This window comes from Marmota monax, unplaced genomic scaffold (genome assembly GCF_021218885.2).
Source record: "Marmota monax isolate L192 unplaced genomic scaffold, Marmota_monax_Labrador192_F-V1.1 WCK01_AAM20220418_F8-fsc00104, whole genome shotgun sequence".
NCBI classification, from domain to species: domain Eukaryota; kingdom Metazoa; phylum Chordata; class Mammalia; order Rodentia; family Sciuridae; genus Marmota; species Marmota monax.
Window position 1 is genome coordinate 4,008,913 of NW_026693836.1, and position 17,587 is coordinate 4,026,499.

At 42.1% G+C, this 17,587-nt stretch overlaps 1 protein-coding gene across 3 annotated transcripts in view; it reads left to right on the forward strand.

Annotated features, from left to right (window-relative positions):
* Amotl1 (angiomotin like 1) overlaps positions 1–17,587 on the forward strand; it is a 156,532-nt gene that overhangs the window by 40,746 nt on the left and 98,199 nt on the right. The window contains exon 1 of one of the 3 annotated variants that reach the window (XM_046462348.2): positions 15,090–15,371. The exons of the other annotated variants lie outside the window; for them this stretch is intronic. Coding sequence (XP_046318304.1) covers positions 15,323–15,371 — 49 coding nt within the window. The 5' untranslated portion in view covers positions 15,090–15,322. Of the gene's footprint in view, positions 1–15,089; positions 15,372–17,587 lie in introns of those variants that run through there. 3 annotated transcript variants of the gene reach the window in all.

Consider the following 17,587-nt stretch of genomic DNA (forward strand, 5'->3'; position numbering starts at 1 on the left):
ATTTGCGGTGGAATTTTCTACAAATGGATCCAAATCAACAGCCATTAAAACTCTTCTTAGCTCCCTTCATTTCTTTCTCTCTCTCTCTCTCTCTCTCTCTCTCTCTCTCTCTCTCTCTCTTCTTGTATTGTGCATGGACTTCCCAGAACATGAAACCTCTCATGGTTCCTGGTGGCACTGACCCACTTTCAAAGGAAACCAAACCTTTGCAGTAGCATTTAGAGCAGGATGATAGAATTCTGGTAGAGTATAGAAATGCAACTTCCAGATGGAGGGCAGATGCACTTGGACATGGGTGTAAAATGAATCACTGCTCCCGTAAAATGTGTTTGCAAAATGATATTATGCCTTGCCCAGGAGGTGAAGTTTGATTTCAAGGAATTGTAGTTGGAAGAAAGAAGGGACTAGGAGGGGGAAATGACAATTCTCAGAGATAAATGATTATCTATCTTGGTTAAAACACAAACAAAACAATAAACGACAAAAAAAGAGCATGGATTTCAGGGATAGAATGCACACACGTGTACACACACACACACACGAAGATGGAAATCTTGCCAAAGAGATATTCATACTAGAAATACATCGAATTGCAGCCAGTTGTTCCAGAATATCAAACACAAGTGTGACTCTCCAGAAAGTGATATTTCACTTATTGTTAAGTGTGCTGGGAGTCTGAGAAAGGTGTGAATAACCAGCTTGATCGCTTCAAGGATGCTATGATTATGATTTCTGGGTCACATTCTTCCTGGATGATCATTCTGGAATATGTCCCGTTTGGTTCTGTTTCTCCCACTCTCCCAGCAGTTTTACCCGGGGTGGACATGTTGACTTGAGTGGATGTCACTTGTTTGTCTCTCTCTCACTCCTCCTCTTTCCCTGCTTCTCCTCTGCTCTCTGTGTCTGTCTCTGCCTCTGTTTCCACGGCAGTCTCCTCCCTTGCTTCCTCCGGTTGCTCCCTCCTTTCTTTTCCCATCTTCAGATGGAATATAGACAGCACAGACTTGCCTTCTGAGGGCCTTCTGCCAGAAAATGGAACAGGTCAAATTATAAAAGGGGATAAAAAAAGAATGTTCCTTGGCAAAATGGGGGAAACAGATGTTCCGGGATGGTTTTGCTGTCTCTGGCTGTCTGCTGCCTGCTGAGAGGCCCCTCTTCAGGATTGCTAGAAATGAATGTTCACCACCATGGCACATATGGGTGGTTATTATAGTGTCAAAATATATATATGCTTTTATTTTGGCTTAATGCTCTTCTCTCTGTGACCTTTGTTCCCTCAAATCTATCTTTGGCGAGATTACTGACTGACCACCTGGTAGCAGTATTATTTTCAACTTCTCAGAGCTTTAAAAAAAAAAAAAGAAAAAGAAACTGCTGGGAAGAGTGGAAGTCAAAGCTACTTTCAGGTGACTCACTGTTCAAGAGTAAATATTTTAAGGAAATTTCAGGTTTTAAGAAAACAGAGGAGAGAACTGTGGGAGTGGATCCTGGTCTGGAATGATCATCCGGAAGTTCATGGTGGGGGAGGGAGGAGAGCCAAGTAAGGGTCTTGCTGGGACTCCTGAGCCAGCCTGGGCTCCTTCCTTTCTATCTCCCAAAGGTTTTCTGTGCACTGGCTGTTGACCATAAAGAATGTTCATTATTGCTGCCCTTGGGGTTGGCCAATCCGAGAGCTTAGACTCCCTCCTCCTTTAAAAAAAAAATAATCTATTACCTCTTTGACTCTAAAAGCCACACTCCCCCCCCCCCCCGCAAACACACACTGACTCAAAGGAAGAGTCTAATCTGGGGATTTGTTAAGGACCGAGGACTGAGACAACCAGTTTTATGTTTCTGTTGGACCCTTATGTGGGTTATCCCCAGGAGACCACCTGCAACCTCCACCTACAGTGGTCCCTTCTCATCCTGTAGAAGTGACAAACCATCTACATTTAATAATATTTACATCCTACTGGGGATTTCTTTCTCCCCTTCCTCTCTCCCCATCACTTTCAATCATGACTCATTTCCCTGAAGGCCATGCCATTTCTCTTCTGCTCTTGGGTTCATCAGGTGACATTGCAAAAGGAGAAAAGGAAATCAACTATAAAAGTGCAAAGCCAGAGTCACCACAAAACCAAATAAAGGTGATCAAAAAAATTAGAAAAAGGAATTCACTCTAGGTGGATGAAGAACAGAATCAGTATTTCTAGCTTACAACACCACCCATCCTGCGCCACACACCGAAAGCTAGACTCAGGAACACAAGGTGAACAGATTCAATCCTTCCCTCCAAGAACTGGTGACCTAACTCAGAGAGAAAGACCTATTTGCAGATCAAATTTACAGCGTGGAACTCTGGCTCTTTCAGGCCAATCGGCACTAACCAACTATGTGAACTTGGGCAGGGTGTCTAATCCTGTGGGTTTGGGGTTCCTCATGTTTGATAAAGGAATTCAAATACTGTCACATGCTGCACAAGAGCACATATACAGTGCTGGCCCCATAACATTAAAATGGAGCTGAAAATTTCTGTCTCCTAGTGTCATTATGGCTATCTAAAATCATAGAGCAACACATTATTCACATGTTTATAGTAGTGCTGGTACAAACATTCCTGTTTAGATATGTTTAGATACTCCAATACTCATCATTGTGTCAAAATTGCCTGTGGTATTCAGCATGCTAACGTGCTGTGTGTGTGTGTACAGCCTAGGAGCAGATAAGCTGGGTGTGCAGTAGGTTAGTTAGTAAGGCCCATACGATGATGAAATCACCTGATAAGATATTTCTCAGAATGTGTCCCCATGTTAAGTGATATAAGACCAAGGACTGGTGCTGTAGTTTATGCCTGTAATCTCAGTGACTCAGGAGACTACAGGAGGAGGATTGCAAGTTCAAGGCCAATCTCAGCAGTTTAGCAAGGCGCCAAGCATCTTAGTGAGACTGTCTCAAAAAGTTAAAATAAATAAATAAATGAAAAGAGTTGGGAGTGTAGCTCAGTGAAAAGCAGTCCTGGTTTAATTTCCTGTCCTCCCCCAAAACAAAACAAAGCAAAACAAACAAAAGTGATATGACTGTACCTACTTCATAGGGTTATTGGAAGGGATTGAGTTAATACATGCAAAGTTCTTAGTACACAATGAGCACTCCCTGAGTAATTGCAATTGTTATTCTGGTGAGTGCAAGGGGGCATAGGTACCTGGAGAAGAGGAACCAAATTGAGTTATGGAGGTCCAGGGGAGGCCAGGCAGGCTTCCTGGATGAGATCCCTCCTTCACAGTGTGACCAGCAAGAGCAAATGGCACAGGGCATGAACAGCACTAGGTGCTCCTGAGAACAACTAGTGGCAGCCACAGTGAGCTCATCTATGATGGAGCACAGGAGTAACCCATGAAGCTGAGTCTCCTCCTCACCTATTACTCTCCTGTATTAGCATGGAAAGTCTATAAAGTGGGACTGTAACCTTGTTATGGACTTCCTCAAATGCTGTGCATGTGCAGATGTTTCACAGATGCTGCTGTCCCATTCCTAAAAGGCCCTTTGGCTTGCTCAGTGGGGTCAAAGCTATGGCACCTGCTCACTTGCATGTCACTCCTTTTCCCATTATTGCCATCATTGGTGGTGGTTTGCTACTGTCAGCTTCTGGAAGCTGTCGTTCTATGCTCTTTACCAAATGAAAGACTGAGGAATCCTCTAAAGGAGTTTTAGAAAGAGTCCAGGTTTGATGGGTAAGTATTGCCAGGCTTAGCAAATAAAAACATTGGAAGCCTAATTAAATTTGAAAATATTTTAGTATAAATATGTCCCCTGCAATATTTAGGATATACTACACCAAAAAACTTTTGTTGCTTATCTGAAAATCAAATCTAACTTGTATCATTTGTTTTGTGGGGCATTCCTAGGTGAGGGAGTGACATCTGGGATGCTGTGCTCTTTGCACTGAATTTTGGCCTACTCTTTTAGTGGATGTGGTAAAACATGGCCCTGTTCCAGATCACCAGGTATTCAGTTTCCACTTGACTCAAATTAGGTGCTTACAACAGTGAGACTTGTTTGCTGGTGGGTATATTATTATATCACCTCGTTTACAAAATGCATGCTAGCAATTAGCTCCCTACAGTGGAAATCCTAAACAACTTTAGGGATTTAAGGTATGACCCATTTTTGTATAATATATGTAAACACAGAATAATCCCTTCTCCTGGATTTGGTTATCTGGTTTCAGAGTCTATATATTAAAGTTTTGATATGTTCCAGTCTCTCTTCAAGCAGAAAGTCAGGTCTGATATACTTTGTTCTGTAAAGTCAGAGCATCTTAGTGTCCTCATGAAAGTGAACATCGTGTGCCATCCCTCATTTCTGCATGTTACTGCACCTCTTCTAGAATGTCTTCTGAGAGGCTATTGTAGGGAGAGGGTCTTACTTCCAGAGAAAAACCTGGTCTATTATGGTACAGTGATCATTATTATAAAAGTTTCTTTATAGAGAGCTGAAAACCAATTTCCTGTTTCTTTTACTCATTTGTCCTTGTTTTGCCTTCTAGAACTTTCAAACATTTTTTTTTTTACTGAGAACCCACAAAAGAATGCATATTACATTTGAACCTATACATACAAATATAAATGTAACTAAACAAGTTTCATGGTAGCAATTACCTTTCTTAGATGCTCTGCATCTGGAATTTCCCCTTATATTTTATATCATTTATTCACAACACTAGTCATTTGATTTCATGACCCATGAGTTGTTAACTCTCTCTGAAAGCCACTGCAGTAGGGTGTCATGGAGCAAATATAGAATAAGCCCTTCCTCCTATCTGAAATCTCTCAAGTTATCATGCCTTAACCTTCTCTTCTCCAGGTAGGAGTGGTCTGGTTCTCATCCTCTCCTACCCTTCTCAATGTCTTAAGTAACTTCCAGGTAAGGAATATTTTACTTAAAATCAAGCCTGAAAAATAAACACATGACCTCACATCCAACCTGACCTGATACTTGGTCTGTGTTGATATCAGTCAGTGAATTAATTCCGAATTAATTCTTTATTAACTTACATTTTGCCTTTTAAGGTATCTTGATTTATTTTTTTTATTTGTGAAGGTAGTGGAGTGAATGAACTCCAATCAACTTGCTCATCACTCACATTTCTTGCACCTATCCCAAACTCAATAGAGTAAACCAAAGAAACTGTGTCTAGCCCATCAATAAATAAAACTCCTGTAAAATGGCAACGTTTAATAAGAAAGTTTCTAACAGGTAATAGCAACACTAATAGTTGTGGAGCACAGTGCTGTGTGCTAAGCATTTTACTAAGAGCTTTACACATGACTGACTGACTGATGAAGGTAGATATGACTATTATTTATGAAAAGAGAAAAAACTGAGCTTTAGAAAAGTAATTCAGAGAATATCAGGTAACTAGTAAGTGGCAGAGGGGTGTTGATCATAGGTCCATCTGTTTGTTAAGTCTGTATGTTTTAAAATATTTAACTGCTTGCCAGAGTGAGGAAATCACCTCTGGTGGTTTAAAGAGAGGGTGTATATTTGTGTACAATCTTGTTTATGTAGAGGGCTCCACAGATCTCACTTCCTACCAGGAGGAAAGGGAAGAACTTGTAGCAAGTTCAGGTCCCACGAAAACCTCTATGACTCTAGTCCATCACTCACTACATTGGGGTCTGACTTCAGAGTGCTGTGTGGTAGGCAGTAAGGGACAGACTAGCTGGGAAGCAACATAAAATAGTGGCTAAGAACCAGAGCTCGCACTAACAAGCTAGAATCCTGGTTCTGTTGCTTGCCATCCATGTTATCTCAGCAACCCACACAACCTCACCTAGCCTCCTTTCCTCGGTTGTAAAACATGGGCAATGATACCTCTTTTCTGAGTGTTATATGCTGATGAAATCAGATAATGTATGAATGCACTGGCCCAGAAGGGGCACTCCATGCATGCTAGCTCAAGACAGAAAACTGGGTCTTGATCATTTTGCTCCTACAATATTTCTTGACTGTTTCTTCATTTAGAATAGGATTCTGGTGCAGAGAAATGTGGATTCCTGAATGTCCTACCTAGTCATTCTCAAATGTGGTATGGACAAGCAGCACCAGCATCACCTGGGAGTGAAAATTATTGGGCTCCACCCACACCTAATGAGTCATAAACTTGCGGGTGGGGCCCAGCAATCTCTAACAGGTTCTTCAGATGATTCCAGTGCTGCTGAAGGTTAAGGACCACTGCCTTGATGGCAGGAAGGATCATGGGTCTTCCCCTGTTTTCAGCAGGATTCCCTGGAAGCCTCTGGAGAGAGGGCATCTTTTGGGTAGACATTGTGGCAAAAGACAGAGTGTGCAGCTTACTTGCAGGTTGTTTCCATTTAATCATTTTATATTATTTATTCTAGATTGGTCATTATTTCCTTCCTTTATTCCTTCCTTTCTATTTGCTGTGCTGGGGATTGAACCCAGGGCCTCATGCATGCAAAGCAAGCACTCTTTCTCTAGGCTACATCCCCAGCTGTCATTTTCTGATGTTCCTATTCTCTCCGATGATTTGGATCCTATATTTTACATGCCTTGCCTCATAAAGGTTAAATAGAAAGGGGCCATTTCTAGACAGCCTGGTAAAGGAGACTGTTAGTATTCTTAAGGCACTCTTCCCGGGCCATACCTGGATGCTCAGTACAGGACAACGGCAAGAACTGTACTTCTTTGCCTTCTTTAAATTCTTCACATTCTCTGCCTCCAGATCTCTGCACATGCTGTATTGTTCTGGATGGTATAATCTCTCTGCTTCTTCATGCCCTGTCCTGTAGGTATCTATTTAAATCTTACATCCTGGAGAAATTTCTTCATATTCCCTCTAAGCAGTCACCCTTCTCCATTTATTTTTACAGCTTCTCCTTTTCTTCATCACACTCAGCCCTTAGATTTGTTATTGTAGATTCATTTGTGTGCATTTAGTAAGACAGAGCCCATAAAAGAATTTTCAAATATCTAGCAGAATAACTGGCTTATCAATGAAGTCAATAATAGTTTTTGAATGAATGATACAGTGAATAGATGAATGAATGAATGATCCATCATAGTTCTCAAAAAGCTTTGCCTTCTTTCAAACTCTACAGTCCTTTCAGTTATTCTGTTTATGACTTTTCCAGAAATAACTTTTCCCTGCTATTTCTAATTATTCCTCTCTCTACTGTGAATTTTTCTAAAGACAATTTCCCTTAGCATGATACTAGTTCTATTACAGTTGCACTATAAATACTCTCTGATTTCTAGATTATAGAACACTAACATGTGGATTTTAACTTTCCTTCCTGCTCTGAGTTTATGTTGTAAAATATTTTTTTCTCCTAAATTGAATCATCCCCAGTGACTGGAGCCATTAGGAAAGGTGGGAGTTTCTCCACTCACCTGTCTCTGGTTTTACAGTGTAAGACCTACTGGTCTGTAGTGCATCTTTGCAGAGAAGAGCTGGAATTGCTGCAGAGGTTGTGAGGGGCTGTTCTTTCTAACTCCAAACTGGAGACATTTTCAGAATAAAACATCCAAGCATTCTGTTCAAAATGGTGATTATGATCCTTTGAAATCCCTCAGTGTGAACATTCTGATCTAAATTCTCTCCCTTTATTGTGAAAATTTTCGTTTTTTAATAGCAGCTTTGCATTGCTGTTGTGTTAGAAACTCAGTATGCTTCCCATTTTAGAAACAAAACATGTGTCTGCATCATCACTGGAAATAAAAGGCTAAAACATGATTAGGTTTTTGCTCATGAAAAGAGAACAAGGGAGCAATTACCATAACATCACATATTGTAGGGTGAACAAAATTGAGGCTGTTTCCTGTTAGTATGCAATTGGCTTCACCCAATAAGTCAATGGGATGATCAATATGTTTAGACCCTTGGGAGTCTCCCCATCCTACACACTGGGTGTCATCAATTAATCCCCAACTCAGTGGTTCTCAGCCAGAGGCAATTTAGTCCCCTATGGGACATCTGACAATGTCTGGAGACTTTTTGTTTTCATAACTGGGTTTGAAGGGGATGGTTTCTATCTGCATTTAGTGTGTAGAAGTTATCTCACAATGCTTAGGGCAGTTCCTCAAAAAAAAAAAAAAATCATCAGCCCCAATGTCAGTAGATGCCTAAAACTGAGAACGCCTGAATTAACCAATCAATCAAAAAATATTAAACTTTCAATACTCCAAGCAATAGTAAAAATAGCAAATAATCAGAATAATTATCCTTTATGTAATATAAGAGATATAAATATATAATATTTACTATATACCTGGTTATTAATATTCACGGTTACTCTGTCTCATTCAGGATTTGATCTCAGGTTTGTTTGAGGCATTGTCTTTACCTCTCCTTACCTGTTTGGTGTAAGTGCATTTTCTCTGGATATGATCATATCTGTTCTCTGTTTCTTGATTTTTATATAGATCAGATTATGTGTTTAGTTCATATTAGGTAATTAGCACATAGGAAAAGCAGTGAGTCAAGAAGAGACCAGTGTGTCACTATGGTTGTGAAACTAAAAGCATCCAGACAGGCCAGACTCAGATTAGTAACTTAACAAACAAGCCAAGCTCCCTGAATAGGGTGGTAGCACACAGCCTGGCCCTTAGTAGATACTTAATAAATACTCCTTGGGAAAGCTTTCTTCATAATTGTACAGAGTTCTTGGGTAAATTTCAAATAGAGCAGAGTTTTCAAATGATCCAGTCTGTTATATAACATTTAATTGTCCCTAGGAGTGTTTTCTTCATTCATAGGCACCTGATATTTCTGTAGCTACTGAGCTATCTCATCTTGTGTGTCTTCCCCCTTGCTCACCACATCTTCTTCTTCTTTTGTCCACTTTCAGTCAGTGTGGCCCTTTGGTCCTCCCTTTCTTCCCAGGGATGCACACCCAGTACTTCTGCCTTGGCACGCCTAGTGTTCCCTGAATTATGCCTCTGTCAACAGAATATAAGATGCAGGCAAGGCCTGTGTTAGAATCTCCAGAGGAGGCATGTGCTATGGAAAAAAGCTTATTCAAGAACATAATTTTATATTTGGAAACAAGCAGGGATGAAAAAACACCCAACTATTCTCTTTGTAAAACAGAGAACTGAAAAAAAAATCTTTTCTGCCTGGTGATAATACAATAGTGCTCCCTTATCCAAGGGAGATACATTCCAAATATCTGAACCTTATATATACTATGTTTATTCCTATACATACACATATACGATAAAGTTTAATTTATAAATTAGGCAAGTAAGAGATAAACAATAATAAGCAATATAAAATAGGAGTTATACTATTTTATAACTCTAATCACAGTTATGTGAAGTGGTTCTCCATCACAAAACCTTTTATACTACATGGATGGGTAATGTATACAGGGAGGATACACTGTACAAAGAGATGCATCATAACCCAGGAGGGACAAAGCAGGGCTGTTGGAGATTTTATTTATATTACTAAGAAGGGTATACACTTTAAATCCTATGAATTTTTTATTTCTATAGTTTTCCACATAATATTTTTGGACCACAGTTAAAATTTTCCACTTAATATTTTTGGACTATAGTTTACCAAGTTTACTGAAACCACAGAAAGGGAAACTACAGATGAAGGGGAACTGCTATATAGGAGTTACCTAAACCAGTATCAATGTGACCATTTTATGTTTAGTAAAGAAGAGATTAAAAGAAAGTATTCAGAAGCACACTGCAATGTGTGATTTCCTTTCATGTGTCCACATTTTTCTGTTAGAAACAGCCTTCCTTTAGCACTTGGATTTCTTGGAACCTGCCCTTCTTCCTCTGTGCAAAATCACTCACACCTCTATGCTCCCATAATGCTTTGGTTTTGAACTCCAGTCTGTCAACCGTCATTCTTTACCTTTAGCTATTAGCTCTGAAGTAGTAAATGCTTCTGAAAGAGAATTGCAAGAGCACCACGACCCCAGTGAGCCAGTGGGAAACTCCAGTGTGCTAGGAATTACTGAGCAGGCTCCAGGACTCTACTGTTCAACATTCTGGAACTTGGAGGTAGCACATGAGAAATTCAAATTTTGATACGTGTTGTTTAAAAATTACACTTTGGAAAGCACTACAGAATTTGGACTTTTAAACATCCTTCTTCTAGAAGCAAACCAAGCATTTTGATCAAGGTAGCCTGATTGCATTCACTTATTGGTTTGTTCCTTCTGTGGTCGTTAATTGTGATCTAACTAACCATCATGACTTGTCCTATGTGAGGCTGTGCAGTAGCCCTTCCTTTGTGGTCATGTTCATCCACTCTTCTTTTGCCATTAGACTTCTCTCTTCTAGCAAGCTCAGGCCAAGGTTTTTTTTTTTTTTAATTGAGGGTTGAACCCAGGGGTATTTCTATCTCTAAGCCACACCCCTAGCCCTTTTTATTTTTATTTTTTATTTTGAGATCAGTCTCCCTAAGTTGCTTAGGACTTCACTAAATTGATGAGGTTGGCCCTGAACTTTTGATCCTCCTCCCTCAGCCTCCTGAGCCACTGGGATTACAGGTGTTCACCACTGCACCTGGCCATGTCCAGTTCTTAAGTTTCATCCAGTCAAATAATTAGCAAGGAATTATTATTATTATTATTATTATTATTATTATTATTTTGTGTGTGGAAGTACTAGAAATTGAACCTGGGGTGGTGTGTGTGTTTGTGTGTGTGTGTGTGTGTGCGTGTGTGTGTGTGGTGGTGTCCTCTATTAATGAGCTACACCTCCAGCCTTTTTTTTTTTTTTTAATCTTGAGACAGAATATTGCAAAGTTGCTCAGACTGACCTTGTGAATTTATGGTCATACTGCTACAATCTCCTGAATAGCTAGAATTATAGTATAGGTATGTGCTACCTCACCTGGTTTAATAAAGATTTTAAATGTAAAGTTGTGCTGCAATTGTGTACAATGAATCAAAATGCATTCTGCTGTCATATATACCTAATTAAAATAAATAAATTAATTTAAAAAAATTTTAAAAGATTTTTAGTGTTGTTATGTAAAAGCTAAGAAAAGTGGGAGGGGAGCTGGGCACAGTGGCACATGCCTATAATCCTAGTGATTCAGGAGGTTGAGACAAGAGGATAGCGAGTTCAAAACCAGCCTCAGCAAAAGCAAGGCAACTAAGCAACTCAGTGAGATCCTGTCTCTAAAAATAAAATACAAAATAGGGCTGGGGATGAGGCTCCGTGGTTGAGTACCCCTGAGTTCAATCCCCAGTACCTAAATAAATAAATAAATAAAAGAAAGAAAGGCATTCTGTCCATCTACAACTACCAAAAAAATAATAATAAAATAAAAAATAAATAAAAAAGTGGGAGGAGAAGGAGATTCACATTTTAATAGGGCATTTAAGTCCTTGTATTTCAAAAAACTGGAGGACAAGGGAAGGGTTTCTAACTTTTTTACTGAATCCAGAATGCGCCCTGCACTTTGATATGTATTACTCCTTTTAATTCTCACAATTAAACCTAGGAAGAAAGTACCAGGATAATGGTACTTACCTCCTAGGCTTTTTTTTTTTTTTTGCAGGGAAGAAATCTGAGATTCATGTTAAGTTACTGTCTGTGTCTGGAAACCACTGGAACCTGGACTAGAACTCTAAGGCCTTGCTCATTGTCCTCTACCTATATGCCTGATACCTTGCTCTTCTTCCTGCTTCTGTGCTTATGGGGAACATCCAGGTACCTGTGCTGTTTGGAGTTAAAGACTGCTTTCTGGGCTGTCTCAAAGAGAGCTCAAATTAGCTAATCACCTTCTTGACTTCTCTAGGAGTTAGTAAATGCCAATTTGGGTGACTTTAGAAAAGACGCTGACCTTTAGAGAGTATTTAGATTTTTTTAAAAAAAAAAGAAAGAAAGAAAAAAGAAAAATGGAATCTGAAACCAAATATACTATTGGAAAATGCTGATATTGGTAACATCTTAATCAAATCTCTAGTCTTTTATTCAAACCTCAGTTCCTGAGCAATAGATTCAGGTGTATTTGATGTAAAGTTATTCATTTTCTGTGTCTGATATAGAGATTATTAACAGTTGAGGAAATATTAAGGTACTGGAGGGGGACAACTGCACAGGCAGTTTTCTGCCTGTGCTGCCATTCCTTTGATGACTTGGAATCAATTTGAGGAGTGTAGGATCAATTAATTTGGTCAAAGACCCATGAGCCTTCAAAGCTGTGCCTAGCATGTCTTCTGAAGATCTAGGAATACCTAGCATCAGTTAGAGGGACCAACTTCTTTATTTTAAAATTTTTATTTGTTCATTTTTAGTTATACGTGACAGTACAATGTATTTTGACATATCATACATACTTGGAGTATAACTTCCCATTTTGTGGTTGTACACGATGTGGAGTTACACTGGATGTGTATTCATATGTGAGCATAGGAAAGTTATGTCCAATTCATTCTACTTTCTTTTAGAGGGACCAACTTTTTGACACCACCTCTGGCTTTTATGCCTTTAAATTTCCCCAGCTTTTTTTCTTTTCTAGCCTCTTCTTTCCCCATTTTTCAGTTGTGGGCACTTTCCAAGTGAACTGATCTTCAGAACTGTATCTCTCTTTTTCTTTATACATCTGTCCTTGATGTCTTACCTAAAGTTGCCTACAGTAAGTAACTCAACATCTTTCTCAAACCAGTTCCTCCTAACTCAGCTTTTTTATCATTAAAGACCCTTTCTTCTAAGAGTGGTTTGTTTTTTCCTATGACTCAGGTTTAAACTCTGTTAACTTGATTTTCTTGTTATGTTCCCCATGATGTTCATCTAATCATGAAAAGAGTAAAATCTTGCTTCAAAGACTTTTTTCAGATGTGCCATCATGGGAATCACTCGTTATCTTCAAAGATATGGTATCTTTTTCCTTCTGTCTCCTTTACCCTAACAGGGCATTGTTTCCTGTAACTATCCCAGATCCTTTCCTTATCTCACTGGGCCTTTGGAAAGTTCACTGAAATAATATGAGCAAAGGTATATTGAGTACTACATATGCATTGTTTTAAGCATTTGGCATTAGTTACTTTATTCAATACTTACAACTACCCGGTGAAACTTGGTGCTATTTTCATTATCTTGAAAAGGAGAATACTGAAGTTTAGAGAAGTTAGGTGATTGGCCCAAGGTCACACTGATAAGGAGGGGCTCAGCTGGTGACTATTTTGTTCTAGAGTTCTAGAGTTGATGCTAAATCCTTGGGTCTCCCAGATTACAGAATGGTGACTCATACTTCATTTTAAAATATGTAAGTTAGCTTTCTTCTTTCTCTATTTTTCTATTCATCTCTTTGTCTCCAATCTATACGAAATTGATATAAGTTCAAGGTGAATTGATAAATCTTTTTTTGGTACTGGCGATTGAACCCAGGGGTCTTAACCACTGAACCAAATCTCCAACCCTTTTAAAAAATATTTTATTAGAGACAAGGTCTCACAAGGCTTTGAACTTGCGATCCTCCTGCCTCAGCCTCCCAAGCAGCTGAGATTACAGGTGTGTGCCCCTGTGCCCTAGGAATCTTGTTTGCTCACTGCCTGTAGCATACAGTCTTAACTCTTAAATTGTACTTAGGGTTTACAATGTGTGATGGAAAACACACTGAGGTAGAAGTCTGATCTACTTCTGGCTTTGCTGCTGAATTTGTTCTGTCACATCCAACAAGTCATTCAACAGTCAGGCCTGTAATTTCTCTTCAGCCTAGTGAAAGTTTTGGTTGATAATTTCTTTATTCTTCCAGTTCTACATTTTTATGATTTTTGTTATTCTGTTTTCTCTTCCTTTCTAGTAAAAACTCTTCTTTCTATATATACTTTCTTCCCAAGTATTCAGCTCTCTCTAAGCTCAGCCTCCTCTTGCCTAGTGGTGCCTTCTCCTCTTCCTGCTACATCCAAACTATTTGCCTCATTTCTCCTGCAGAAAGCTAGTCCTTTTCACCTTTCCCAAGCATCTCTAGTCTCCAATCTCTTACATTGTTGCTTTCCCCCTTTCTCTTATTTGTCTTATTAAGTAGACAACACATATTTGAAGGGCTTTTTAGCTGCTCTGTTTCTTTTGTGTGCTATTAAGTGCTAGGGTAGGAGACTTTAAATGGGTAGGTATTTGAAAAATAATTGTTTAATGATTGCCATTTGGACTGTATCTCTACAGCAGAGGTTATGAATCAGATGTGCCATCATGGGAATTAGAAGAATAGACTGCTGTCAGGACTCACAACCCCACCAGAATTGACTGGAGGGTGCCACAATCCAGGCAGGAGTCCTTGAAGGCCTGGCAAGGACAAAAGAGAGGGGAGAAGGGCAAGGCTCTTACTAACCTGGTGGGCAGCAATTGCATTATGTTACTTGATCTCTCTTCTTTGAGCAGCAGAGCTGCCCAGAAGCCAGGCATTATTGCTAGGCGGCAGGAGGGGCACCCCAGATCAGGGCAGAGAGTATAATAGGGTAAGTGCAGAGTGTTGTTTAGTACAGCCTGATTTAAGAGATGAGGCAGAATCAGAAACACTTTGCCAGAGTCATTTGCATTCTTTGCCGCTATTGGGGCAGATAATGGCCCGGAGTTTGTGGCCATAGAATTGTTCAGTGCTAGGATACATTTAGTATCTAGGACTGTAAGTTCTGTTTTGACCCTTCTAGTCCTCACATGGAGCATCTAATAGCAGCCTGTTGCCCAGTACCAGTGCGTGACAGAATCCCTGGGGCCTGGGAATTGCTGAGAAATGTGCGGTCACTGTCCACCTGTAAATTCTACTTAAGGGAAAAAAACCCATCCTAAGCAGAACCTAACCTGGACTTTGGGAGCAGATCCGGAAACAGAATTCGGCTGGGAATGGCCTAGGGGGAAGGAAGACAAAATCGAAAGAAGAACTGGCATTAATTAAAACGCCGCAGGGGACAAAACAAGGGAGAACAGTGGCCCTCCTAAATCTCAGGGAGACACGTCAGCTTGAGTTCAGGGCAATTTCAGCCTGGCAATCTCGCGGTCCCGGGAGGGGTGGCGGGTGGCTGAAGACGGGCTCTAGGGCCCAGCGGCCGGGTGCTGGGGCGGGGGTGGAGTGTAGGGTTACAGTGACGAGTCCGGGCGACCCTCCCTGGCCAGCGCGCAGGGAGCGGGGAGCGCGGGCGGCGGCGGGAGCGCGCGGGACGCTCTAGGACCTAGCTGCGGTTGTCCGGTTTGGGACTGGAGGTGAAGCCCTGGCATTTCTCCCCTTCCTGTGTGAATGGGGCTGATTGTCAGGCACCACTTCCCCGCGCTGCCCCACGCGATGCCCAGAGAGCTGCCTGGCAGCCGTCTTCCCCCGCTGCGGGACTGAACTAGCCATGATCGCCTCATGTGGAGGGCAAAGTTGCACCGGGGAACTTGTGAGCCAGCGGTGAAAGGTAACCGGCCTCCGCTGGGGGTGCGGGGAGGGCATCCCCAAGTCTCCCACGTGAAGGACCAGCTGCTTTGGGCAGCAGGGACCGAGGGTGGGGGGTCCTCCTGGAGGCCGGGGACAGAGTCCCTTCCAGATGTTGCAGCTTGAGCAGCCGATTCGGCGCGGGGGGCCCGGTGGTGTCCACCCAGGGACCCAGAAAGAAAAGGAAAAAAAAAAAAAACAGAACTCGGTTCCCGTGCCACCCTCCAGATCCCTGGTGCCCACGGGCGGGATCTCAGCGCCGCGCGGCCCCGCGGGACACTGGGAACTTGCCTTCCCCAGCTCGGCCGGGTGGGCCCTAGGGTGCGGGCGCGCCCCCGACGCGGGGGTGGCTTTTCCGGAGGGGCGCTGCCATATGGCTGGCCTCTCCTAGACGCACCCGCGAGGGTTCCCCGGCCGCCGAGGGAGGGGGCGGAAAGGCTGTCGGGTGGCTTCTTCCCTCCGCAATAGACAAAGGCTCGCCCTAGCCCGCCCGACGGGCGCGGGCGCTCGGGCGCTCGGGCGCTCGGAGTGGACCCTTCCTGCCAGCACGTAGGACTCGGCTCTGGCGAGTGGGGTGGCGAAGAGCTAGCGCTGCGACCCCGAGGCTCAGATCGCGATAGCCACTGCTCCTTTGTTCTCCCCAGACAAGTTTCTTTGAAAACTGGGAGTTGGATCTAGCTTTCTTTGGTCTGTTAGTGCTGCCTTTAAAAGAATCGGGTTTCAAGAGGGTGAAAAATTAAACTTTCCAAGTGGAACCGTTTTTCTTTGGAATGTGACATTTGTGGCAGGAGGAAGCTTGGCACGTCGGCCCCTGACACCCCAGCGGAGCGGGGGCCCTGCGCTGGGGCCGGGGCAGCCAGGCTGGAGGGACCGAGGAGCCTTGGCGCGCACCTCCTCCGCCTGGACTGAACTCTCGACGCGCTTTCCAAGTTTCCCTCTCGGAACCCCAGGCCTTGAATCCAGGGTCTGTCCCGCAGCTCCCCAGCCTCTCCTCGATTCGCTCTACTCCTCGTACTCGTTCTTGTTTGATGACTGCCAAGGTGTACCCCTTCCGGTTTTGTTCGAAGGTTTTTTGCCATTTTGTCTTCGAAGTGAGTTTACTGTCTGCACATAGCAAATACTCTTTAGCCAAGCTAGTGTGGGCTGCAGCAGACAGGGTCCCTGATCATGCAGCCTTCTGAAGCTTTGAGATTTGGATACAACAGTTTGTCCCCTTGGTCCCTCTGTTCTCTTACTCTGTGGAGATATGGTTGCCTACCCCGCCCCCCCGCCCCCCCCGCAGGCATGTCTAGAGAATAGTTTTAAACTGCTTATGAAAGTCCTTAGAGGTGGTGAGAGTAGGGGGTCATGAGAGCCATTTGTGACCCCGAAAATATCTTTTGTCTACTCCAAACATGTGTTAACCTGCTCACCATAAGTGAATTAAACCAGAATAGAGGGATATTAATAGCTACAATTCCAGAAAAATTCCTTCCTTTTCCGGGAGCGAAAAGTCAGGGCTTGAAATATTGAACAATCATGGCTCTCTGCTTCCAAAACCGGGCTTTGGGTCCCTGCCAAAGAGGCTAATATTTCCCCTGGCTGCCTAACACTTCTGGACTGGGGCAGCTGCGGACATCAGACCCAGATTTGCAGTCAGGGATCTCTGGATTGCAAGTTCTTGAAGAATCTAGAGGAACGAAAAATTTACTTCTTAGAACTGTACTGTGAGCATTGTCTATGTACTATGAACATTCTTTATGAGAACAGTGTGGGAATAATACTTAAATACATTTTGAATTGTTTTGAAAAATAAAGGGGCAGAAAGTACTGATTTGGCCAGAATGAAAAAGGCTAGAATGTGGAGAGGTGGAGGCTCTTCTCCACCTGGTGGTGGGGGTGCCTGGAGGGGAGGAGGGAAGGGAGAAGATGTTTAGTTCTTGGACGGGCATATTTTTGCCTTTGTGTGAGTCTTTTTTTTTTTTTTTTTTTTCAAAATAAATTATAAACCTCCAGGTGGACAGGAGGAGAGAAGGTGCTGCCCCTGTAACTGCCCTCTCTCTTCTCTTTCTTTTTAAAATTCACACAAGTCTGGGTCTTTTAGGTTCTGTGCAGATGGTGGAGAATGAAGAATATTAATGCAGTGAAGGGCATGTAGAGATCAAAGCACTGAAAAATACATATTTTCATGGAAGCTAATGGAGGACTTTCAATTTAAAT